At 53.9% G+C, this 25,740-nt stretch overlaps 1 protein-coding gene across 1 annotated transcript; it reads right to left on the reverse strand.

Moving 5' to 3' along the window:
- On the reverse strand, positions 1-24,689 carry MELTF (melanotransferrin). Its single transcript, XM_073231849.1, has 16 exons — positions 24,218-24,689; positions 22,256-22,410; positions 20,417-20,516; positions 18,376-18,558; positions 16,133-16,289; positions 14,862-14,929; positions 12,054-12,241; positions 11,216-11,396; positions 10,381-10,532; positions 8,433-8,529; positions 7,359-7,553; positions 6,240-6,396; positions 6,079-6,146; positions 4,144-4,331; positions 2,563-2,761; positions 1-2,072 (listed from the first exon to the last, which is right to left on the reverse strand). Exons 1-16 carry the CDS (start codon positions 24,264-24,266, stop codon positions 1,996-1,998), a joined length of 2,214 nt encoding a protein of 737 aa, XP_073087950.1. The 5' UTR covers positions 24,267-24,689; the 3' UTR covers positions 1-1,995.
- Between the last annotated feature and the right edge of the window lie 1,051 nt (positions 24,690-25,740).

Below are 25,740 nucleotides of genomic sequence, written 5' to 3' on the forward strand. Positions count from 1 at the left end.
ATTTGGCTTTATTTAGCAAACCAACTAACATCTCTTATTAGTACCAAGAGAGCAGTGGCCCTCTGCTGTCAACTAATAATCATATATCAGGAAACATTCACACAGATTACACTTTTGGTGGCCCAGGTAGCCACACAAAAATACACTTCTCACTGCACAAATCTCCCTTAAAATAAAATCATCAGGTCCGAGAAGAATCATTCACTCTCTGCAGTGAGGAGGGTACAGAGCTTGGTAGCAGAGGCCGGCTCCTTCTGGCCCCCCTCAGTGGGGTGGGGGCTTGCCCCAGCACCGTGACCAGGACTCTTTTGGATGGAGTGACTACAGCCAGGATGCTGCCAGGGGCCTCCTTCGCTGCTGAGAGATGGAAGGGATCTGTCCCAGTGCCCACAGATGGGGGCGAAGCGCAGGGAGTTGGCCTGTCATCAGCGTCCCCCGAGGCCCCCGCAGACTGGGATGCAAATAGCTCCAGGCCCACGCGGCTCCCAGTCAGCTGAGAGGGTGGTTTGCTCCAGTTTCTTCTCCGTCTTTTCACTTTTTTCCCTGAAATTGCAGAGTAAGAGCTGGCAGTCCTGGAAACTTTCCGGCTCCTCAGACAGCCCTGGCAAAAATGGAGTAGAGCGAAGACCCTCTTCAGGCACTTTCTGCCGACTTGCCAGGGATTGGAAGGAGGAGCCCTCCCTCCAGAATGAGTGGCCCTTGGGCCCACTTGGTGCAGGGCTGGGTGAGGAGACCCCGGCTCACACTGAGGAGGCAGATCTTCTGCCAGTGGGACCTGGGCCTATAGATCCTCTGACGAGGAGAAAGGCATCTCCCCATCCCACCTCCTCAGAGGGCCCTGTGCTGCCTTAGAGGCCCTGGCCACGTCCTGCTCCAGGGTCCAGAGCGCATCGGGCAGTCCCCGAGGCCAAGCCCCTCAGCCTGAGAAGCCATGGGCGGCACACTGGGGCGGGGGAAGGGGATAATGTGATGGAAACTCAGGAGTGAGGATACCTGCTGACAGGGCTCAGCCCCAGCAGAGCCTGTGCAGCTGACCTCACTGAAAGGCGGGGCACACAGGCAGGGGGATCTGAGGCCTACCCTCCTGGCAACACACAGGTGTTTGGGCCAGGTTAGGCCCCACACCGAGTGAAAATTCTGACTGAGGAGCACTTCCTTTGTCTGAGGACCCCTTGAGGGTTTCATCCCAAGGACCAGCCCCGGCCTGCCTTCCCTCCCCAGTCCAGGGGTGCAGCGGTCTGGGCTATGCCAACTCACAGAAGACAAGGGCAAGGGGCTGCCTCTGCCCAGCAGCTTCACCTCCTTGGAGGGCCTGGTACAGGCTCAGCTGGTGGGTGCCACCTTTGGTGGGCAGCTACAGTGTCCTCAGGAGGGAGGCTGGATGGAGTGGGGATTGATGGGGAGGGTGCCAGGTGCAATGTCCATTCTCTGGAGGGGGAAGTAGGAACCGGCAGAGGAGGTGCCCGCAGGCTCTGTCATCTCCCCAGGTCCTCCCTGCATGGCTCTGCAGGGCAATTTCCAGCAGAGAGGGCCTGTGGAAGCCCGGGCTCAGCCTGTTTACTTGGTAACTGGCCTTTCCAAAGCCTAGCCTGGTGAGGCTTCCGTGGTGAGGGCCTGCAGATTTGCAGGGAAGCAGGGTGCCAGCTGGTGGGTGGGGCGTGACTGGGAGGCTGGCCAGCACTCCGCCTCAGGTAGCAGGGGGACAGGTGGTGCTTGGGAGGCGGAGGCTGGGCTCCAGCAGGAGAGACCCGCTCACATCCCACTCAAAGTGGGGGAACTTTAACATTCATCTTTATTCCAGGTTGAAGCAATCATGGAAACTTGTCTGCAGTGCCCACTCTGAAGAGCTCCACGGTTTCTCACATTTGCTCTCCCATCACACATTTCTCTGTGAGCAGTGTTAACCGGATTTATCGAGGAGAACAGCTTTACTTTTATGGAGATTTCTGAGTAGGTTTCCATTCCCAGGGAGGGCGAGGCTGGCCCATAGCTGCTTCAGAGAGAGTGCAGGAGGAGGCCCGCAGCGAGGCACAGCAGGAGCGGCAGCAGGGACCTCGGAGAGGCAGGGACAGCTGGGGGCGCAAACAGAGGCAGTCAGGCCCCAGCCGCAGGGGTGGGCCTTCATGAGCAAACTTCTGTGTACAAACTCACCCCAGGCTCCCTCTTTCTACCCTATTACAATTTTTCTTTTCCCCCATTTCTTTATATATTCATTCCTTTCGAAATTATACCACATGTATATTTATATAGTTGCCTCAAGCCTCTGAACTATATTACATGTAGCATTTATATTCATTATCCAGGTGTGTCTGGGTTACACAGCCAGTGTTTCTGCTGTGACTGACTGCAGCCTTCCGTCCTGCTCAGACCCTCCTGGGATATTTCACCTTAATCATATGTAACCTCCCAGGACACCCTTCCGTTCCCTCAGGGTTTCCACGTGAGAGGTTTGGCTGGGCCTGGTGCCCGGGGAATATGGCAGGACGCCTGCTCTTGCTCTGTGGGATGTGAACCTACCCGGCCAGTGCTTCCCTGGCTGCCCACCCCCAGGCCAGGGCCTACCTGTGCCCGAGCACTGCTGAGACAGCATCCCTTCCAGAGCTGCCACATAGTTGGCACCCAGCCAGTCGAGGTACGTGGTTTTCTCCCCCACTGGCACTGCCCGAATCGTGGCATCCTTGAAAAGCAGGTCTTGGCCATGATAGTTGGAGGAGTCGAACATTTTGAACCCGTTCTTATTGTGGTCGTCCCCAAACAGGTCCTGGAGGTGCCAAAGCCAACCTGCTTTTCATTGGGGCTCACAAGTGGTGTCCTTTGCTACTAACTGCTTTACATTCAGGAACCAAAGAGCAAGGAATTTCAGGGTGCCAAGACTCTGATTTGAAATCATAAGGGATCTGGAGTGAGATATGATGATGGCTACCGCAGTACAAAGGAGTAAAGTGGCCATCAGTCTTTCTGAGGGGACTCAAGAATCCTCTTGAGGGTCTGCTGAAAGCTACGAGCCTTCTCCCCAGGAAGCTGTACACCCACACAGGGATCTCCTCCCACATCACTCCAGGGGGCTGTGGGGAAGGGGGCATTAGGAACCAGAGGCCCTGTTGCCAGACAGCCTGGGTTCAAATTCTCAATAGACTCTGATGGTGCAGCTGACAGGATTTTCTGATGGGCTGCATGGAAAGGATGAGCAGAAGACGGGAGTCCAAGATGACTCCTGAGAAAATGAAAGGCAGAAGTTGCAAGACACTGATGTAGCAGAGGCTGAGGGAAGGAGGGGAGCCCTGTTTTGGACTTGTTCAGTTTGAAATGCCTGTTAGCAATACCGGTCAAAGTGTCAAGTAGGCAGTTGTTCGAGTTGTAAGTTTGAGACTGAAGGACGGGAAGTTAGCAGTGCTGGGGGTATAAATTTAGGAGCCACCAGTAAATAGATGGCAGTTGGTAACACAGGGTTGGGTGAGGTCAACAGGGGTGTAGGTGCAGATGGAGAAGAGGGGCTAGGACTGAACCCTGGGGCACTGCAGTTATTCCAGGCCCAGGCCTGGGAAGCAGGGAGGAGCCAGCCAAGGAGACTGGGAGGAGGGCCAGGCTGGTGTGGGCATGCCGCCAAGGGGGACAGGGCCTCCAGGAGGTGGCAGCTGTGGCCTGTGCTGCTGAGAAGCCCGGTGGATGCCATTCGGCTTAGCAACGTGGGTCACTGTGACCTCGAGCAGGGCAGTTTCAGGGCCCTGGTGGGGGCCTGTCTAGAGCAGTCCCCATCCTTTAGAGGCCAGAGGAAAGGCCTAGGTGGCCATGGGCCCAGAGAAGAGCTGGCTCTGCAAAGGAGCTTTGCTGTGAGGGGAGCAGGATTATGGCTCCGAGAACACACGAGACCAGGAGAGGGTTCAGTTGTATTTAAAGATGGTAGAATTTACAGCAGGCTTGTGTGTTGGAGAGAATGGCCCAGGTGAGAAGGAAAAATTAATAATGCATGAGGCAGAAAGGGTAGTTGCTGGACAAATGTCTTGGCTAAATGAAAATCACAGAATTTACATCCAGGCTTCCTCAGTTTCTCCTGAGGTCTGCTCCAGGTAGCCTGAGTCATCCTGGGGACTTGGCTGTCCTCTGTCGCCCACTCCCAAATGACACGGCCCCCTCAGGGCTCACCTGGGCCTTGTCCAGCAGTCCATACACGGTGAAGATGTTGGTGTCCGGCCGGACCATGACGGCATGGGGCGGAATCTGCGCCAGGTTGCAGGCTGCGAACTGGGACACCTCAGCCCGGGCCCCATTCGGACACAGCAGCTCAAAGTCCTCTGACCGGAGCTCAGCAGCCCAGGGCTCGGAACTGTGGCCTGAGGGGAGGGATGAAGAGAGACAGGTTGCTCTCCTCTGGTCTCCAGATCCCACATCCTTGACTGGGGAGAGGCGGAGTATCTGGCCACCCTCTCTATTCTCCAGTTGCTCTGCTCTCTTACCAGGCTGAGAACCCAGCTGGGCCGAGAGTGTTGGTAGCAGGAAGTATCTACCATGTGACAGGCATTTTACAAGCACTGCTCAGTTCTCACGACAGTAACACAGGGCAGGTATGATTACCCCCATTTTATAGGGGGAGAAACTGAGGCACTCACTCTCCGGCAAAAAGCCCAGCTGTGGGCTTCAGGTCTGGAGCCTGAGGTGGGGCTGGGCTCTTGGAGGTGGTGGTTGACCTCCTCCCCTAACCTGCAGAGGGCATAGCTTCACCTGTTGATCTGTAGGAGGCTGTTTCAAAGCACCCCCACCCCTCCCCCACTGTTTGCAGAGAATCTCCTTTGGTAGATCTAGAGTGTGGCCCAGGAATCTGCATTTTAAACCAGCAACCCAGTGATTCTGAAGCTGGTGGGTTGGTCCAAGGACTTCCTGAGAAATACTGCCTGTGGGAATCACAGTTTTTATGTCTTCAGGTATTCACTTAGTATCCACCTTCTTCCCTTTTCTAGAAGGAATTACAGGTGGGCCCATGAGTAGGCATAAAAATAAGGGAAATGTGTGGCCCTGGGAGATGGGGGCCTTGTTGCAAGTGAATCTTGTAAGGGCCCGTCCAGCCCCTGCCTTCCTCCCCGGACCCCATCCCAGGACCACAGAGAGCCTGGGCTGCTGTGGGAACACACACTCCCTCCTCCCGGCCCCTGGGGCATGGTCCCGAGTCTGAGTCTTCGTAGTGGGAGGTTGGCAGGGGAGACTGCGTGTGGTGCAGCGCCGTCCCCAGCTCTGTCCACAACTGTTCTACAGCCCCAGGGACCTTCACAGGCAGGATGGGACTTGAGTTCTGAAATGTGAACTGATGTTTTTCTCTGCATGTGGTGCCCTTTCACCAATCTCTGCTTCCTCTTCAGGCCACACTACGTATTCCTGGGAAGAGATATGTTAGGACAGAGTGGAGAGGATTAAGCCTCAGTGCAGAGGTTCTAAAGCCTGTGGTGTAGGCACAATATACAGAAAGAGCAAACAGTAGGGTTTGAAGGGAAACGGAATCCAGCCTTCAAAAACGACAGGCTCCCTGATGGAGGGGGAAGAGGAGAGGGGAGGGAAATCATGTACCCCAGTAGGGCTTAGGGGGTCATGGAGCTCAGAGTTCCTGGCTTTTTTTTCCAGGTAGATCCCAGGAAGGTGACTCTAGGGAAAACCCCCCATGTGCTATGAATGGGGCTGTGCTCTGCCTCTGTGGCTTAGCGGCTGCAATGATTTCCTTGCATGTGGCCCTGACTTGCTCAGGACCAAAGACCAGATGCTGATGTGAACTGATGACCCTTAGAGAGGGTCTTCCCCACCCGTGCCCCTTAGAACTACATAAACACCCTGGAAGGGGTCTCTCCAAATTGGTTGAGGTTGAGTTTCTATCATTTTGGTGGAATGGGGATTTGGATTCCACACCAGTCAAGACTGTCATGTGTCTTGCACACCTGGATGTATGGCCTGAGGTTGTTACCTTGGCGCCCCTCAGATCTCTAAGGCGCATGGCCTTTTAGACTCAGTCTTTCCTCGCTGCCGCTTGGCCCCCATTCTGAGCAACACCCAGTGCCCAGAATCTGGCCCTGCTCTGTCCCCAGCCCACTCATGTACCATTCGTGTTGTCAAAGACGGTTGTGTGCTTGACGAAGGCGACGTCCCCTGCATTCTCAGCCAGGCACCTAACACACAAAAGGTCAAGGCAGGTAAGGGCATGAGGGTCCCAGCCTCTGCACTGACCCCAGGTCCACGCGCTGGGCCCGCCCAGTCAGTACCTGAAAGCGCCGCTGTAGCCGTAGTACCTCTCCTGGCTGTTGCCCACACACTTGTTTCGGCCCTGCTCATCCCCCACGCAGAGCGCGCACAGCGAGGCTGGGTAGTTTTTGGGGTTGTTCACAGGCACGCAGCTGGCGCTGAAGAACTCACTCACCGCTGGGCCAGGGGAGGGCCGTGTTAAGGGGCCGGTGGCAGAAAGGGGGCTGGGGAAGGGAGGAGACGGTCCCTCCCCACAGTTTTGCCCGTGGGCTGGCCTCTCAGCTCAAGGCCGCCCATTTGATCCACTGCCCACCCTTCTCAGAGCAGCCCATCTCCTCCTTGGATAATCCAGGGGTGGGGAACACAGAGGTTGTCTAGATACAGAATCTTATGGACAAGCTGTGGTAAGTAGTCACCCAGCCTTCCCTTGTACTCCCTCAATGATGGGGAAATCATTATCTCATAAGCTCTTCTGTTCCAGTCAGAGCAACTGCCCAGCTGCCTGGGAGTGGGAGTGGCCACCCTAACACTCCATGTGCTTGTTTAGGTGGTTAGGAAGAAGTGTGTTTTTTTCCCTGAGGTGCCAGCCAGGACAGAGGTGTGTGCGCAGTCAGCCCAGGGATCTCACAGCTTCCCACTGCCTTCCTGTCACCATGAATGTGCATGATTTAACACACAGGGCGGGCCCTGTGTAAGGCATATGGCAGGTGCTTGGTAAATGTGTCTTATTCAGATAGCTGGCCACTTTCCAGCAAGGTCCCCCAGATTCCTGGGGCCTGTGGGGGTTGGGGACAGCCCCATGACTGGACAGTGATATACCAGGCCAGAAGCCCATGTGTGCACCCTGCTCCCCATACTCACTGGAGCTAGTTCCATTCTGGGTGAGTAAGTGGGTGGGGTGCCATGACACCCTCCATGGTCCCACCACGCAGACACCTCACAGACTGTTGTCAGTGTGGCCAAGAATATTTTCAATCTTCCCAAGAACAAGGGGCATGCCAAGGAGGAAGGGGGAATCTCTCTGGGCTGCCTTTTGTGGGTCCTGCTGGGAGAGGGCCCCCAAAGCCCCAGAGCTGGCTCCTGTCCCAGCCATCCCCAAAGAAGAGTTTTAGCATCTGTGCCCCTATGGAGGGTGGTACCTGTGAGGACATCGCAGTCCTTGGGCCGAATGAAGCCCCTGTGCACAAGGGCACCCACGGGGATGTCCCAGCCGGTGGGGCTGCCGAAGGCTGAGTGGCAGGAGCGCTTCCCCCGAAGCTCGTCCAGCGTGAAGGCATAGGAGCTGTTCCGCTTCACTACGGCCACCACGTAGTAGGAGCTGCTCCTGTCCTCCACTGGGGGAGGGGGGCACCAGTGAGGCCCTTCATCTGTGCTTTCCTGGCTCAGCTGGACAAAAGTGGGGGCAAATCCCCACAGGGAGCCTGCTTCCCTTAGTGCACTCCTCCAGCTGGGGGCCGGGTGCATGTCAGCACATCTAGCAATGGGACCCCTGCTTGTACCCACATCACTGATGAGTGGCTCCACTTTTCAGAGTTCTGTCCCTCTCACCCCCATAACAGTTCCCACCCAAAAGGATATCTGTCTTTTCCTTACAAGCAGGTGGTATTTTTCTCACCTCCTGGGAGAAAGGGGGAGGCACAGCTGGGGTCTGCAGAAGCACTTTTCCTTAGCCCAGAGATTTTTCACATCTAAGTGGAAGGGACCTGGGGCCTACTTAAGAGGACAGAGCACCAAGGCCCAAGCTCAGGCCACTGCAAAGGTGTATGAGCTCCAGGAAGGAGGGTGCTGAGGGCCCCTTTCATGAGCCTCAGGCTGGAGGAGGCTGAGAAGACCTCTAGTAGAGGGGCTGACAAACTATTTGGCTTGTTTTGTACAGCCTTGCAAGCTAAGAATGGTTTCATATTTTTAAAAAGTTGTTTAAAAAACCCCAAATATGCAAAAGTCTATATATAGCCTGCAAAGCCAAAAGTATTTACTCTCTGACCCTGTACAGGAGGTTTGCCAATGCCTGCCAGACTTTTAATGACTAGATGGGAAAACTGAGGGCTGGGGCAGGAGGGGCTTGCCCAGGGCAGACAGTGACCAGCCCAGGGAGAGTCCTTGGGTGGGATTTGGAGCTTTTGAAAACAGCTGCGAGATGACATTATATATACATGTAAATATCAACCACCTCCCAGCCCAGCCCAGCCCAGGCGGGTAGCACCTGCACTCACGGGCATAGTGTTCCCCAGCCGCTGGAACCAGGCTGTATCTCTTCCCTGCCATGTAGATATCCTCACCCTGCAGGGTCACAGCATCAATTTGTCCAGCCTGAAGGAAGAGAGAAAGAGGGACTGGGCTGGAGAGGGCCCCAGGACAGCTCTGGGTGGTAGGATCTGATGGAGGTGCCAGGGCTCGGTCTCTTGGGGACCATGCTGTATCCCTGACACCTGGCCAAGGGGTGGCACACAGCACAAATGCAATATACAGCTGACCCTTGAACAACATGGATTTGAACTGCACATGGATTTTTTCAATAAACATAATGAGAATTTTTTTGAGATTAGTGACAATTCGAAAAAAAGTTTCTTTTCTCTAGCCTACTTTATTGTAAGAATACAGTATATAATACATATAACATACAAAATATGTGTGAATCAATTGTTTATATTTCTGGCAAGTCTTCTGGTTAAGAGTAGGCTATAAGTAGTTTACATTTTTGGGGAGTCAAAAGTTATACATGACTTTTGACTGTGCAGGGGGTCAGTGGCCCAACCCCTGCATTGTGCAAGGGTCAACTATATATTTGTTGAATGTGTGTACAAATGGAGGAATGAGCCAGTTCTCAAAGGACAGCTGTCTTAGGGCCTGTGGAGGGGGCTCCACGGTTGAGGGATAAAGCCTTCCTCAGAAGGCAGCCAGAGGGGCCCAGGCCCTCTTCCCCTGGACCCCTGGAGCCCTGCAGGTCTCCCATGCTCCACCTGGCCTGTCCATTCTGAAGCCTCTGAACAGGTGGCCCCTTGAACCCTGCTAAAGGGTTAACATAATCAAGCCATAGTAGGGTAACAAATCCTGAGGGAAGGGGGTGGTCAGGGGAGAGAAGGGGCACCTGCACCCCAGGAAAGTGTCCCCCACCATTCAGACCCAGAGGCATGAAGTTATGGTGGAGGAATAACAGGCAATAGCATTATTTTGAGCCTGGAGGGTCCATCTCTGGGGGCCTCTCTTCCCCCACCCAGACCTTCTCCGACCCACTGTGTTAGGAGAGGAACCCTGCCCAACCCTGGACCCATAGCCCTGGGCCCAGACTGGCTGATGTCTCTTCCCTGGGTCACTGTGGCTGGGCAAGAAATGGGAGTCAGAGCCACACTGGACACGAAATCTGAGCCTTAGAACTGAGGCTGTCTGAGCCTTTTGCTGGGGTTCTAAGGAAGCCCCAAAGTCCGCTCCTCTCCCCACACGCCCCTGGGCAGCACCTTGCTCCTCTGTGAACTCAGACAGAAGGCTCTTGCCTGGAGGGAGCTAAAACCTCCCTCCGATATCTGTTCCTGCTCTGGGGCCCATGGAACCTGCCACCCACACCCAGGACAGCCTGCCCAGCACTAGGAAAATAAAGAGCCCTCCACCCCCAAGCCGATAGAAATATCAGCGTACACTGTACTTAGGGTAAGTACTGCTTTGCTTCCTGTCTCTAAATAAGGGATGTTCTTTTTACACATTTACCTTTGATAGAAATGTTTTGGTGTGCTAGGTGTGATTGCTGTAAAATGCATTTCTGACTGTGGGTTGCTGTCAAAATGTATAACAATGATGCAACGCTGCCCCCACCCCATTGCCCTGTGGGGCACAAGGGAAACTGAGCCTCAGAAAGGGAGGGGGCTTGCTGGAAACCACAGGGGCGGCGGGTGCCAGGCTGGGCCAGGCTTGTGCTCCTTCTGCTCCTTGCCCACTGCTCGGCGAGGATCTGGGCTTCTCCTAGGGAAACAGCCTACCTCTGCCCATCTGCACGGGTCCCTCCTCCTCTCCTATCTGTGGGGTTGTCACAGGAAACCATCGTCTCCCCCCAGGCTGCCCTGGGTCCTCCAGACCAGGCAGGGCAGGGGGCAGGCCGGCAAGGACCACCCCAGGCCCCACCATGGCCCTCCCACCTGGGTTGCTGTGCTCCTCTGGGGGTGGCCCCACCTGGATCCACTCCACGCAGTGCTGGGGAGACTCGGCCGACACACACTGGATCTCCGGCTTGAGCCTCTGCCGGCTGAAGGCCACAGCCATGTCTCCACACTTCTGGATCTCGGCAGTGGACAGCACACACCAGCGCAGGTAGTGGGGCAGACCTGTGTGGGTGTGAACATGTGCTCCCCAGTGTGCTCACCTGCCTCAGAGGTGGGGGCCAAGCATGGCCCCTGGGGCAGGGGCCAAGAGGGCTGGCACCTCAGTAGGAAGAACTTAGAGTCAGACACAAGGGAAATTGTGGCTCTTTCTCTTGTTAGCTATAAGGGATCTGTTTCCTCACACAGAAAGGGATAACTGTCCCTCTTTCACGGGGCTGTGAGAAGGCAGTTCATGGCTGCCATGCATCTAACTCAGTGGCATCCTGTTTCCCTGGCTATAGGCAAGGTTATATGGGGAAGGAGGCTGGAGGCAGGAAGCATATTTATAGGCCACTGCAGTGGTTCGGGTGAGAGACAAGGACTGAGCCATGGGGTGGAGAGGAGGAGGAGTGGGGCACTGACCAGGACTTGATGACCTCTGTGTGGGGGGCAAGGAGACCCTTCCCAAGACAGGCCCTGACGGCTCGAACCCAGCCCTGTGGAGCAGGCGTCCAGCAGGCCGTGCAGCTCCAGAGATGCTTCCTCCTCCAAACCCCAGAGGCAGGGAGGTGGAAGCAACAGGCTCTTATGGAGGCCAAGAGGCACCCCTGGGGTTAGTGTCCTGCCCATCCACCTCTCCAGGAAGCACTGCCACTCCTGCGGTCGGGCTGGGCACAGCCAGCGGGAGAAGAGATAGGCGGACTCACGGTTGGGGTCACAGAGGAGACCCTTCATGGCATGAAGGTATTCACGGCCCAGCCACGCCTCGTACGTCTGCGTGGCAATGGGCACCAACTCGGAGGTGGCATCCTTGAACAGCAGGTTCTTCTGGCCATAGGCCTCAGAGCTGAACATCTGGAAGCTGCTGTCCTCATGGCTGAACAGACGCTGTGTGTCAAGGTGGAGGTGGGGCTGGTGAGGTGCTGCCAGGGCCACATCCTTTCCTCCCAGGTCAGCCACCACCTCCTTCTTCCTGTTCCCTCGGCCAGGCGCCTACTCTGAGCAATCCCAGTGCCCTCTGTCACACTCAACTGACTGAACACCCTCGTGGCCCAGGCTGGGATGGTACTGAGGACAGGCAATGGGGCTTGGCAGAGGTGGCCTGGATGGGGCAAAATTAAAGCTGGTGTTTTCAGTCAGAAATTTGCTGCTTTTGTAAGTAGCGGTTTCAGCAAAATATTATTCGCTGTAATTAATGGTGTACTTTGACATTGATTGGTTTATCATTTTGTTTATTTGCTCCTATGTTCTGGTTTGGCTTAAGAGCCACAAGAACCAGGAACTTTCTCTAAGGGGAGCCTGAGCACCTGCTATCCCCTCTGTGGCCAGCTGTCCTCACTACCAGCTAGCATGGGCGGTCTGCCCTGCACACTGGCCTGGCCTGAGGTTAGACACCACAGAGGCCCCTGGCTGGGGTCGGTCCCACGGGAGGTCCTCAGGTGTCGCCTAGCCCCAGGATGGCACCAGCCCTGAGCTCCCATCCTGGTGAGATACAAGAAGGTCCAGCACCACCCGGGAAGCTGCGTAGGGGGTGCCCTGCGTCACCTGGCCTTCGTTGAGCAGCCGGAAGATGAGGCCCCCATCTGCATCAGCCCGGACTACTACAGCGTGAGCAGGCACTCGGGCCAGGTGGCATTGCCTCCACTCGGTGACATCGGCTCGGCTGCCATCCCGGCACAGCAGCTCAAAGTCCCGTGACAGCAGCGCCTGGCCCCAGGAGGGCAGGGTTTTCCCTGGGAAGATGGTAAACCTGTGGTGAGCTAACTCCTGTCCTCGGAGGAGCTGGGAAGGGCCTCAGGGAAGGCCAGGACAGTGAGCCTGGGGAGAGGCTAGGGTGTCAAAGGACACAGACTCACAGCAAAAAGAAACTCTTCCAGGGCTGAGAACCAGGCCCAGAATGAAGAGGAGCTTGGTGGCTGCATGTTATAAAACCACATGTCTCCAGAGACTGTGTCTATTTACTTGCATTTTCTCTCTCACCAGTTTCTATCAATAAAATGGATTTGCAGTATCTGCCAATAATACAACACATATAAATAGGACTATTTATGGAAGATAAAAAGAGTAAAAGAATAAGAGAATTTAGGATGAGAAAGAGAAATGTACCAGGAGTGGCCATCAGGCATTACATTTGCCTGAGCAGAGGACAGGGCAGGGGCCGTGGTGGGAACAAACCCTGACAGAACCGTGGCCCAGAGTGAAAAGAGAAACTCCCCAAAGTTTTGCCTATATACTAATATAACTATTAATATTTTGATATATTTATTTCAAGTCTTTTCTATTCTATTATCTAACCACTTTAAATACGGTTAAAGACATACTTGATAGGCAGTATTTCATCCTAGTTTTTTTTCACTTACCACTTAAAAATATTCTTCCACATTCTTGGAAGCTTTGTATAAAGTTCATTTATTAGTAGAAAAGATTTATTTGAAAGAGTGATTATTAACACCAGATAGGAATATTAGGAAGACTTATTTTAAGGATTGTAATGCACATGATAAAATATATCACAGATGGTCCTACATAATATTTTTATGACTTTAAAATTTTAAAACAAGGAGGATAAACCTTTATTAGGACATAGGAGGGGAAGAGATAGTTTGTAGAATCATGAAAACTGTATTCACTCCAAAACTATTTAAAAACAAAAACCAAAACCCAAGAGAATAATGGTTTGGAAAACTCCACAAAGGTCATTTTTAATGACTGCATGATAATTTATAGCGCTCTCAACAATTACTCAGTGTTGCTTTCTCCCCAGCCCAAGTTTTCTCTATTTTTGATCTGCTGCAAAAGCTTTGTACAGCACTCTGGGGGATCATTTGGCTTTCCCAGGAGACAAATGCATTATTTAGGGATTTTGATCTGCCACTCCAGTTTTCACTGGCTGGGGACAGCTACAGCCATATAACTTCACTACATTAGACATTTACGTCAATTACACGTTTTTACTCTTACCGATCTTTCCTCATAAAGATACTCTTTAAATAATTGCTTTTTTAGATGTCCTTAGATTACCACCAAAATTTAAAAAGAGATGATTTTGACCCAATGCATCCCTATTCTTTCTCCACCTTCCAAATTCTCCTTTGCTTGACTCATCTCAGGCCCAGGTCTGGCCTCCTGTTTTCACAGGACCATCTTGCTCCGGAGACAATCCAGTGTGCTTCCTCCTGTTTCAAATACTTTTTTTTTTCATTCTCAAAATCCAGTTCATGTTGTGTGTCTTCATGAATGTCAGACTATATGATAGACCTTCTGATTTAAAAAGTAAAGATTAACAAAAAAGGATAATGATTTTTTTAAAAAAGACAATGATCAGATGTTAGGATCAGCCCAACATACAGACACAAGTCTGACTGGTGGTTGCCAGGTGGTGGGGAGAAGGAGTTGGCTAGAAAACGGCATGGAAGAAGCTTGGGGGTAAGGGCCTGTCACAATCATGCCCTTGATTGTGGTGGTGATTATACAACTGTGTTTTAGATAGAAATCATAGAGCTGTACTTCAAAAAGAGTGCATTTTGCTGTATGTAAATTATATCTCCATTAAAAACAAACAAACAGTCCTTAGGCAAATCCAAATTAGGAGACATTCTATAAAATACCTGGCCTGACTCTTTAAATATCAATGTCACAAAAAACAAAGATTGAGAAACTGTTCCAAGTTAAAGGACACTGATTAGATTTAACAAGTAAATACCATGTGTGATCACAGATCAGGTCCTGAGCCTGAAAAAACTTGCTACAAAGGACAGAATAGGGACAACTGGTGAATCTGGAATATGGACTGTAGATTAAATAACAGTGTTATGTCAATGTTACATCCTGAATCTGATTTCTGTGCCTGGTCTACATCTCCTTGTTCTTCAGAGATACATACCGAAGCGTTAAATGATGTGACACAGGCAAACATAGTCTCAGAAAGCTCAGAAAGAACAAACATGTATGGAAAGAATGATAAATCCAGTGTGGCAAATGCTGTTAAGTTAGAATCTGGGTGAAGAATGAATGAATGGGAGTTCTTTGAATTATTCTTGCAATTTTCCTAAAGCCCAATTATTTAAAAATTTAAAAATTTAAATAGCAATGATATAATGGATCAACATATAACATGAGCCTATCTTTAATAAGACCTCATCCAGGGTTAACAGATGGCCTCTCAAGATAAAGGAGAAGGGATGGTAGATGAGACCAAGTGCAGAGATCTGCAAAAGATTTTCCAAAAGCAGATGCTAATGTTCAAGTGGAACTAGAACCCAATGCCATATAAAGATGACAACAGGGCAGAGCCTCGCAGAGCAGTTTGAATCCACTTTCGGTAGTTAGGGCTGGGCAGCCCCTCCCACTCACCGTCAGTGTTCTCCAGCACCGTGCTGTGCTTCACAAAGGCCACATCCCCTGCGCCTTCTGCCAGGCACCTGTGGAGAAGCCAGTGAGCCTGTGTGCTGCTGAGCTCCCCTGAGCTCCTGCCCACCCTCGCCCTGAGGGTCTGGCCTGGCCCTTGGGCTGCTCATGGTGGACATGGGCTTCACAGTCATGCAGTCTAGGGCTCCAGCTCCCCAGTCTGTTGGTTGTGTGGCTTTGCCACCTTGTGGAGCTGTGCTAGCCTCTATCATCTGTGAGGTGGGAATGAAGTGGTTCCTGGTAGGGAGAGGGCCCTTGTAATCCATACAGATCTTATCCAGCTGAGCTCAGGGCCTGGAGGCGCAGGTGCTCATAGGGCTGCTGCTGCTCTTGGCAGCCTTAATGCTCTGGATGTTTTGAAGACCCCCTGTCCTGAGGCAGGGACCTGGACTACACCCTCTCATGCCATACCAAAAACCTGTGACTTAATTGTTCACTGTATGTCCCTACCCAGAGACGGAGGCAGGTCAGGCATCAGGCAAAGGTGCTGCCCAGGTTCCCACAACCAGCAGGTAAGTGGGGACTGTACTGGGGAGACGACACCAGGAGAGGTGGGCTGAGTGAGAGTCTCTGGCTTGGAAGACCAAGGACTGCTTTTTCTCTGAGTCAAAAACTGCATTTACCCAGATCACACCCTGGAGCATGAGGGCACCAGCAGGCTGCCCCCTTCCAGGAGGAGACACTGAGGCCAGGGTGGCTGGAAGGACTCAGGAGGCTTCCACTGCAGTCCCCACTGAGCATGCCTCCTCATCTGTGGGCAGACGGAAACGCACCACAAGCTGTTGGAGACTGTCTTTTGACTCCAGGGAGGGCTTCTCTAAAGTGCCCGCTGAATCAGGGGCAGAGCCAGGCCAGCCCTGAATGTCAAGCTGCTGGGGGCCCCTGCCACACTCCCCAACCCCCACTGCCCTTCCTGCTGGTCTGAGATGTCAGAATGGGGACATGGGAGTGACATAAGACTGGACCATTTTTTCTCTGAGCCTCGCCTCTCTAAATATACCACATATGTTGATTTTGTGAGAAAATCCAATCTGGCATATTCCAGTGTGATGTTTTTAAACTAGCCAGGCACACGGACTATATAAAGGGCGCTTTGATGGGACTTGGCTCACGTTGCCACTCTCCCAGGGGGCCTCTCTGCCGAGGTGTTTTTCTCCAGCCTCTGTGGCCTCAGGCCCCTGCCCTCACTCACCTCCGGCCAGGCCCCGCCCTCTCACCGGAAGGCCCCGCTGTAGTCGTAGTATCTCTCCAGGGCGCTCTTGTCACACACCCCCTCCCCAGCGGTGTCACCCCGGCAGAGGCGACAGAGAGTCTCTGAGTAGCTGGTCTCTCCTGCTCCAGGGACGCAGCTGCCCCCAAAATAGTCACTGACAGCTGTGGGATGGAGGCAGAGGGAGTCAGTCAGCCGCACAGCGTGAGACCCCCACCTGGTCTCCCAGAGAAGGGCTCAGGCCCCTGCAGGCGGCAGTCAGGATGGGCTGGATCCCCAGGGAGTCGCTGGACCTTCAGTCCACTTCAGTCGGAGCAGAACTGGGGAACTGAATTCATCAGTGATTCCCAAACTGGGCCCACAAAAGTAGCAAGGGGCACCGGGGAATGACTATTGTTATTTAAAAATGGCGTGAAATTGGAGGGGGACTAAAACATTTAACCCAAAATGGCCACATAGGACAACTATCAACTAAATACTGTTCTCATTGTGGGTTTCATTTCAGAATTGGTTATGTGTAATCAATGAAAGTGGGGAAGAAATAAATTATTACTTAATGAGAATAATTAATTTCATAGTCAACACTTCTCAAAAACCAGGGCAGGCAGGGAACAGCAGAGAAGAAAGCCTCATCGGTGAAGGGGTCAGGATCTGCCTGTTTTCTTCAGGCCCCTGCCAGCACTGGGGTTCCATGTCTACCCTATTGGCAAATATTTGTCCTTTGCAGAGGATGCCCTAGTGCCACACGGTGAGCAGGCTGCCAGCTCTGCACCCAAGCCTGTCTCATCATGCTCGTCGCCCAGGTAGACTGTGCTCTTCCAGGCTGGCTCCCTTTCTTGGTCTTCTTTTTGCATCCTCCCAGGGGAGAGGCTATTTAATAAAAATGTTCCAAGTGACAGAAAAACCACTCACACTGGCCCCCAACTGAGAGGCCATGGCTTCTTGGCTCTGTGGGCTGTGCTGGTTTGCCCAGTGGTTGGGGCTGTTGGGGTCAATGTATGTATGTGTGTGCATGTGTAGCATGTGCTTGTAGGGGTATGCCCATGTGTGTGTGCCCATGTGTGCATGCATGGGTCCATGCATGCATGTGTGTGCACAACAGAGGTGCTCCCAAGAGGTATGAAAGTTGAGCTAATAGTAAAAACAGCTCCCTGCAGTGAGGACACTGTGCTGTGCACTGTGTGAAGACAGTGTGTGAATTATCTCAGTCCTCCCAAGCTTACAGCACCGTAGTTAAGTGCTGATTTTCCCATTTTATAGATGAGGAAACTGAGAGATACAGTAACCTACCTGAGGGCCGGAATTGAAATCCACATCTATCTGACAGCAAAGTCTAGGCTTTAAAAGCCCACTATACTCTCTGGCATGCTACCCCCCGGCCCTCCTGAAGTCCTGGTCACCTGTGGAGCAAACCAGGAGGCACACTCACGGACAAGGGACTTGGGGACACACCAAACTCTACTCGGGCTGTGGTGTAACCTCAGAAGGCAGTGTGAGAATGTGGCTGTCATGTCACAGGTACCTCATCGTGGCTGTGCCCTCTATGGAGAGACTGCCACAGCCGGGGGCCGGGAAAAGGAGCCAGAGCGTGAGATGCGGGGCTCCCACCCAGGTAGCCAGAGGGCTGGGGCTCGGCCAGGCCCCCTCAGGTCTCCGCCTCACCCCCTGGTGAGCTTTACTCTCAACAACCCCCTTCAGGTCACTCTCAATTCCCTTCCTGCTTCAGGACAATCCTGTTCTCACTACAAATGACGATTGGGGAGCAGTGGGTCTCTGATCAGCCACTTGTGAGCTTTTTGGGAGCAAGTCAGCAGCTTGTTTGGGTCCTAAAAAAATAGTTTCTGACCTTGTAAAGCCCAGGACACATTTCTGGAAATAGCAATCTATACGAGGTGAGTGCCACTCGTTGGCGATTCACCACCTCCCGACTGTGGGCTAGGCACTGTGCTTTGCTGTGTTGGGGAATGCTGTGGAACAGACACTGAGAAGTGGTGACAGTTCCGGAGCCAATCATGCAGAAACTTAAATCGTGGTGACACCAGCAGCCAGTGTGAAAGAGAGGATGGAGTGATCCCACCTACTAGGTGTCCAGGAGGCCCCAGAGAAGAGGATCTGTATGCTCCTTAAAGGAGGCTTGAGGCGAAGATGAGCCCAGAGCAGGGCTATCCAGGAAGGGAAGAGCATGCACAGAAGCAAGGGAGGACCACCCAGGAGGAGCTGAGAAGTCCCTGCCCGGCTCGAAGCCCTCACCTTTGAGCACATCGCAGCCCATCACCGAGAGGCGGCCACTCTCCACCAGGTAGCCCACAGGTACATTCCAGCCCACCGTCCTGTTAATGCCCGTGTGGCAGGATTTAATGCCTTTCAGGGTGTTGATGGTCACAGGCGAGCTCCTCTTGACCACAGCTACAGCATAATAGGAGGTACCGACCTCTGGAAGGAGGGAGAGGAGGGGAGTGAGAGCAGCAGGGGGGAATCCGTGGGAGAGGCCTGGACCCTGACCGGCAAGAGCAGTGGGAGAGGGCGGTGTGCACGCATGTGCACCTAGGGCACGGGTACGCGCATGTATGTGTGCGTGGGCCCACATGTGTACAGGTGTGCTGTGTTTGTGACTGAGAGAGCAAGTGTCTCCTCCAAGACCCCGCCCTCATCCACCCTCATGTGCAAGATTCTATCTTGACATATTAATTCATTAGTTAATTTCTTCCTTTTCGTTCCCAAGTCAGCTGGCACTTGGCTGGGTCTCCATTTGTGGACATCGGGGAAGCTCTGTAGCTGCACCAAAAGCAGAAAGGGCCTCCAAGTATATTGTTTTCCAAAAGTCTAGGCCTTTGGAGAATTTAGAAAGATTGAGGGAATGATATCATGGTTGTGGGAAGAAGGGTGGTTGGGAGGAGCAGGGGGAGCAGGACATGGAGTTCCTCTGGATTAGGAATAGTGTTTTCCTGGTACTGAGGGAGGTGCTTGGGAAGAGAGGAAAGCTAGCAATGTGGTCTTAGTGGATGCATATAGGTCGGCAGGGGTCAGCAGCTCTGCAAAAATTCCCCTGGGGTATATGTGGCCCAGAAGGGATGAGCCCAACAGACCAAGGATGACTCATCTCTAGGGACAGGTGACCATGGGCATGTCCCAACTCTCACAATGGCCCTGTGGTGGTGGGATGCCCAGGATTGGAATGAAGTTCAGTTCTAGAAAACAAAGCCAGTGTCAGTTTTTGCACACCTGGATCTGGCTCCGGCCAGCATCTGACTCACCCACTGTGCCCTTTCTAGTTTCTTGAACACACCAAACTTTTTCCCACATGAGAACCTTCTCAAGGCTCAAAATAAAAGTCACCTCCTCAGAGAAGCCCTCCTGTCTGTTCTCCCCACACCCCTTATTTTCTCCCTCAGAGCCTTACTTCCTTTGCAGCAGATACCATGTATATGACTACATTTCTCTGTTTTCTCTCTGACTCCTGCTCCCTGTGGGTGGGAATGGGCTCTCTTGCTTACTACTCTATGCTCATGACTGGCATATAATAGGTGCTCAATAAATGTGTTGAAATAATTAAAGAGGAAGGGTGGTGTTTGGGGCCCACAAGGCAGGGCTGTTCCTAGACTTTGAGTGGAAAGCCTGGCTGGTTTGCAGGGTTGGACTGTCCTGTATCATCTGACAGTCATCAGTTCAACAAATAACCAAGCAAGAAGACCCTGTGCTGGGTGCCAGGTACCCAGGGGGACTCCTCAGGGGACTGACCGGTGAAATTCTGCTCCGTAAACAATTCTGACCGGTAAACAAGGCATTAGTGGCAGGAGTGAGTGCTCTGAAAAAGCAGGAAAGAGGCCCTTTGCTGGGGTGGGAGGGCTTAGGGGAGCTGCTTGGAGGTGACAGCTGAGCTGTGACAGAGGATAGGCCTTGGACAAGTAGAGGCGGGGGGGAGGTACAAAGGGCAGGCTGAGTCAGGAATGAACAAAGGAATGCACTTTTCTGAGCACATACTACATGTCAGGTGCCACACACTGGCTTGTGTAGTCCATATGACAGGGCAGGGATCCCTATTCCCACTTTGCAGTCAAGGAAGCGGATGTTATCCAAGGTCACAGAAGATCACAGAAAGGAGCGGTGCTGGGATTCGGTTCTTGGTCTGTTGGGCTCCCAGGTACCACCTCTTGCCCAGGCTGATCCCCATTCCATGCTTGCCAGGGCTACTGACCAGCCTGGGGGTTGCAGGGTAGTCTGGCCCAGCAGGGACACACTGCTGAGCCACTGCCTCTCCCCTCCCGCCTCTCCTCCCACTCAGCCCTCTGACCTTGATCATACACTTCGCCCACCACGGGCTTCAGGCCATGTGCCCTCCCCGCTTCATAAATGGCTCCTCCATCCAGTGTGATGGCGTCAGCCTCCCGGGCCTGCTGAGAACATGAGGGTCAGTGAGACCCAGATCCCTGGGCCTACTCAGCAAGGCACTCAGGGATGACCCCTAGTCTGCTTAGGACCTCTTGAAATGCCCTGGAGGTCCACACTGGTCCTTTCACCTGGCCCAGGAGCCCTGTCCAGGCTCAGCCTTGCAGGTCCTGCCCCCACCAAGGCTTAGGGGTCTCCCATTTACCAGGCCCAAGGTGACAGATCTCCTAGGCCAAGGGCTTCTCTTGTTTTTCTAATTGTGTTATTTTAAAATAATTAATTTTATAGGACTTATAATACATAGTAAAAAAATCAGACAGTACTGTGAAATAAATTGAAGTTTTGTGTTCCCCACAGTGGCCTCACAGGCAAAGAGCCGTGCAGTGGTGAGGGCCCCCAGTCAGCCAGGTGGGCTCCTGCTGCGCTGGGGAGATACCCTGCAGCTGCACTGCCTGTGTCACAGAACGCACAGCTCCTCACCCCTCACCCACGACCGGAAAAAAAACAGCCTGGAATGCTCCAAACAAGACAAGCTGGTCTAGTTCTTACATCCCTAATAGAATGCTGCAGGAGAATGATTAGCCCTACCAATCGTTGCTTCCTCTCACACACAGATGGCAGCAGAATATTATTGTCTGCTCTGTTACAACGCTGCCCTGATGTATTGATTGACATAACTTCTCTCCAGCACCCACCCCCTGTTGTAAAAACGTATTTAAGATCTTCCAAAATAAAGCGGCTTTGGAGCAGTTTATCAGAACACGCTACCGGGCTGCTCTCAGATCATGGTCCTTCGTAAGCCACTGATTAACATTTTTCCTTAAGTGCAATGACCGTGTTGACTTCAGGTGACAGTACAAAATGGTATTTAGGGAAAAGTGAGTCTACCTCACTGTTTTGTTTCTCAGCCCCCTGCCTCCACTGCTGATTGGTTTCTCAGGTTTTCTCTGTAAGATGCAGACTGAATCCTATAAATGCCCTTTTTATCTTTTTTCTTTTCATTATAAAACACAAATGGCACTCTCAGTGTGTCTACAGACAGAATTATAGTTCCCTGTAACTGGCCTCCTCACAGTGGAGCCTGACCTAACCCCCTGAGTCTGTCATAGCGGGACTATGATTGGATCAGGTTTTGGGGGCATACCAAGGGCTGAGCTGAACTGAAAACCTAGATTCCCTGGTGCCTGCCTCTCAGGCTTCCCTCCATCACCTTGTCTTTCCACTAAAGTCCTGCCTCTGAGTATCATCAGAGCTAGTTTGGCAGATCTGCCACTCTTCCCCCAGCCTCCCAACACCACCACACAGAGCCTCATTAGGATTGCTGGCCCCCATTTCTCCTTCTTGAGAAACCACACCAGCCCCATTCTGGAAAACTCCACGGCAGAGTGAGTAACCACCATGAGTCACGGAGGGGCCTGTTGTCTGGGCTCCCCTGGGGTGGGTAGGGCTTGTCCCTATGCTAGCAGGGGCCTTGTGGAAGGAAAACCCTGCTTCTCAGAAACCTCTCCCCACTGGTGCCCAGCTGAGCCGGGGCCCTTTCCGAGGCCTCCAGCACTGGCCTGGGCCCTGCAGGAAACAAGTTGGCCCTTGTTGCTACGGGAACTCAGGAGATCCTATCACCGGCCTGGTTTGCGGGGGACCCTGGAGCCTTTCCCAGTGAATGAGGCTGTTGTGTGCTCCATCCTGAGTCAGAGCCCTTTTGTCTGGGTGGTGGCGGCAGCAGAGTGCAAGGGAGAGGACTCACCGTGATGAGCTGGACGCAGTGGTCGGCAGACGTGCCCTGGACGCACAGGAGGGAGGGTTGGATACCAGCTTCCTGGAAGGCCTTGCTCATGTCGCTGCATTTCTGCTGCTCTGGGTCTGAGGTGGTACACCACCGCACCTCCATCCCACCGAGGGCTGGGAGCAGAAGACAGTGAGGCCTCGTTCCCTCTTCACCCCCAGTCTATGGCCCACACCATGGAGGGTGGCTCCGGTGGCTCTGTGTGACCCCATCAGCATGTATAGCTGGTCCTCTGCCACAGCCTTGCCCTCTCACTGGGAGGGACTGAAGTACAAAGAGGTGTCACACTGGGAAAGAGCGAAGCTGTGCTGTGGCATGTGCAAATCCCTGCACTGGGCAGGTGGGGCAGCTCAGAGGTCGGCCCTGTACAGAGGCCAGGGCGGCTTTCCCAGGGTAGTATCTCAGCTCTCCTCTCCCTCCCCACCATCCTGGGGTGCAGCCTGGTGGGTAAAGGAGCACTTGCTGGGGAGGCCCAGCTCAGTGACAAGGCGGTTTCCTGCCCCTCTTTGGGCCTCTGTGTCCCCCAAGAAGAGGGTTTTGGACTGGGTGCTCTCACTCAGTGTTGTCCTTGGGCCTACATGAACTGGGACATGAGACTGGGAAGTGGCTGTGGCTGCCCTTGAGCAGGCTTGCACCCTCCTGGGGCAGCTGTGATTATGTCTGCTGCAAACCACCCTCAGCCCAGGCCCCAGTCAAGGGGAGGCTGAATAGTCAGCAGGTTGGGTTCAAGTTCCTGCCTTTCCAGCTGGTGGTTTTAGGCAGCTTATTTGACCTCTTGGAGCTTGTTTTGTCATCTGAGAGAGCAGATGAGAAAACCCACCTTCTGTGTTGTAAGTAAACCTGTGTAGGGGAAACATGGGTTCCCAACGGGCTTCTGCTTAGGTACCTCCTCCTAGGGAGACCCTGTGGGATCCTGTGATTTGAACAGGTTAGAGTCCCAGGGAGCTCCCAGCCTGGGCCCTGCAGAAGTGCCGGGGTTCCTGGAGGTGGGTGTCTTCGCAGACCTGGGCTCCTCCACCGCTCACCTGCCCAGCCAAGACTGCAGGGAAGCCTGTGCTCACGTGCGCCTTTGGGTCCAGGTCCCGCGCTCGGGGACCAGACCACCCTCTCACAGCAGCTTGCGCTTCCCATCCCCTCAAGGGTCAAGGCTGCTGGCTTCTCCACAGCCTCCCTTCCATCCCCTTCGCCTCGTTCCACTCCAGGCAGCATCCTGGAATATGGATCTTCCCTCCCCTCTGGGCTGCAAGACTGAACCCTGGTGGGACTGGCAGTTGCAGAGCTCAACCGGGTGGCCGTCCATTTTTGTATTGATGAGGTCAGAGGTCCCCGCCCACGCCCTTTGCGCGCGAGCTCCCGGAGACCCTCCCGCGCCCCCTCCTCCATCCCACCAGCCAGGCTTCGAACCCCGGGCGCTACTAGCCCTCTTACAGGGCGCCCTGGAGCGGTCTCCCAGGAGGTATCTCACCACCCTTCTATCCCAATCCCTCCAATCTTCTCCCGCCTCCCTTCCGGCGGGGGCCTCGGGAGAAGTAGAGTCTGTCTGGCTGCCAACCCCTCCTTGGCCTTCCACGTCTATCAAGAGCGTTTACCCCTCGGGTTTCCCTCCTACCCTCCCAGCAACACTTCTAGACTCTCCCGTCCACGCCCCTGGCGGCGCCTCTCCCTCGCAGGTCCCAAGGTCCGCTTTTCCAAGGCCCAGTTCAATGCCGCTTCCTCCAGGAAGCCTTCCAGACATCCCCGTCTGCCCGGATCAGCTCTAGTTTCCTCCATGGTCCTCATTTGCACCTCGCGCCTTTCTACGCCTCCCCCCTTTCCCGGGAGACGCGGGTTCAGGACACAATTCCCAACCCAAGGACCCTGCTCCGGGGGCGAGAGGGCTCGGGGTCCTGCTCCTGCTCCCACGGCGGGGCGGAGGGGCCTCACCAGTGCGCAGAGCCAGGAGGAGGCACAGAGCCAAGTTCGGACCGCGCATGTCGCGATCTAGAGCTAGCTGGGGTCGGTCGGGTGCGGGCTGTGCCTAGGTCTGGGTCCGAGTGGGTCACCAGCAGCCGGACCTCTCTCCCGCCTTCCTCCCTGGCAAAGGCCGGCAGCTACTTAAATTCAGCCGGGGCGTGCCTCGGTGGTGCCCACGCCCCGGGCGCGCCCGCCCACCGGAGACCAGACACCTGGGCTGACCTGACTGGCCCTGGCCTTCTTTCTGGCGCCCCCTGCTGGAGCCTCGGCTGGAGGCGCGGTGGGGGCGGGCGAATCTAACAGCCGTGCCCCGGACCCCGGGGCGCTCCGAGCGCTGAGAAGGCGCCTCGCCGTTCCTGAGAGTCAGGATCCTGCCCCAGGGGCCCAGCCCCCACCCGCTATCCCGCTCTCGGGCTGTTCCAGGGCCTGGTCCCTTCAACAACCGGCCCCGATTCCAGAGCGTCCTCCCCTCCTCTCGTCCTGGAAAGACCCCACGTGTCATGTCTAACCGGAGGGGGAAAGCTCAGATCTGAAGTGAAGATGTACTCGGAATCCCAGGGTCTGAATCGAAAGGAAGCTCTGAGCCACTGCATTCATGCTCTTTTCAAGCATGTGCTGCACCGAGGGTCTGGGGATGCACGGGTTGAGCTGGGGAGGAACTGTCCCCAACTGGCAGGCCGGCGGCGGGGGAGCTTACGGTCCGTGTGGCTGCCTCTCCCAGGCCTGGAGAGCAGCAGGGACTTGCCTGGGTCACACGTTTACTCAGCGACAGAGCTGGAACATAACCCGGGTCCTGGGCAGAGCCTGGCCCACTCCATCTTGCTTTGGAAGAGAAGGAAGCCGTAAAGAACAGAGGGAGATGACAGGAGGAAGAGGGTGAAGAAGGGGAAGGAAGAAAGGATGAGCTGTCTGTTTCTCTAGGGCAGTGGTTATGAAACTGTGTTCCCCAGACCAGCAGCATCAGCGTCATCTGGAAGCTTGCTGGACATGCAGGTTCTCAGGCTCACCTCTGACCCATTGATCAAAAACTCTGGTAGTAAGGCCAACAATCAGCAGTTTGAGAACCATTGTTCTAGGTAGACCAGAACTGTGGTTCGCTATGTTCGTTGGGGACATGAGGAATGGACCCCAGAAACTGTTACTTAGTCATCCACTTCCATTTACATCCTCAGCTGTGTCATCACCCCCAGTGAGCACCCAGGAAGGAGATCCTCCCCAGGAAGGAGATCCTCCCTGTTGTGGGTAGAGGACATGGTAATAAGAACACCGAGTTTGGTAGTCGTTGGGCCTGCTCTGCTGCCTAGGGAGGGAGCCCTGGCTCCTGACTGGGCCACGACTGTGCTGCTTATCCCACGGAGATGATCAGTGGAAGTTCCATGGGCTGGGCTTCAGGAGTCCTGAGCTCTGCTCTTTTGTTATGACTGACTCACTGTGTGACCTTGGGCAAGTTTATTCTCTCTGGGTTTCAATTACCCATAGGTAAAAGGTAGGTT

Source organism: Manis javanica, chromosome 3 (genome assembly GCF_040802235.1).
Source record: "Manis javanica isolate MJ-LG chromosome 3, MJ_LKY, whole genome shotgun sequence".
In the NCBI taxonomy this organism is placed as follows: domain Eukaryota; kingdom Metazoa; phylum Chordata; class Mammalia; order Pholidota; family Manidae; genus Manis; species Manis javanica.

Coding starts and splice junctions, on each gene's coding strand:
- MELTF (XM_073231849.1), bottom strand. CDS start 24,266: ATGCGCGGTCCGAACTTGGCTCTGTGCCTCCTCCTGGCTCTGCGCACT. Junction 14,930..16,132: donor GACTACAGCGGGGCCTTCCG/GTGAGAGGGCGG, acceptor GCTTCTCCACAG/GTGCCTGGCAGAAGGCGCAG. Junction 6,397..7,358: donor GGACTGCGATGTCCTCACAG/GTACCACCCTCC, acceptor CCCCTGGCCCAG/CGGTGAGTGAGTTCTTCAGC.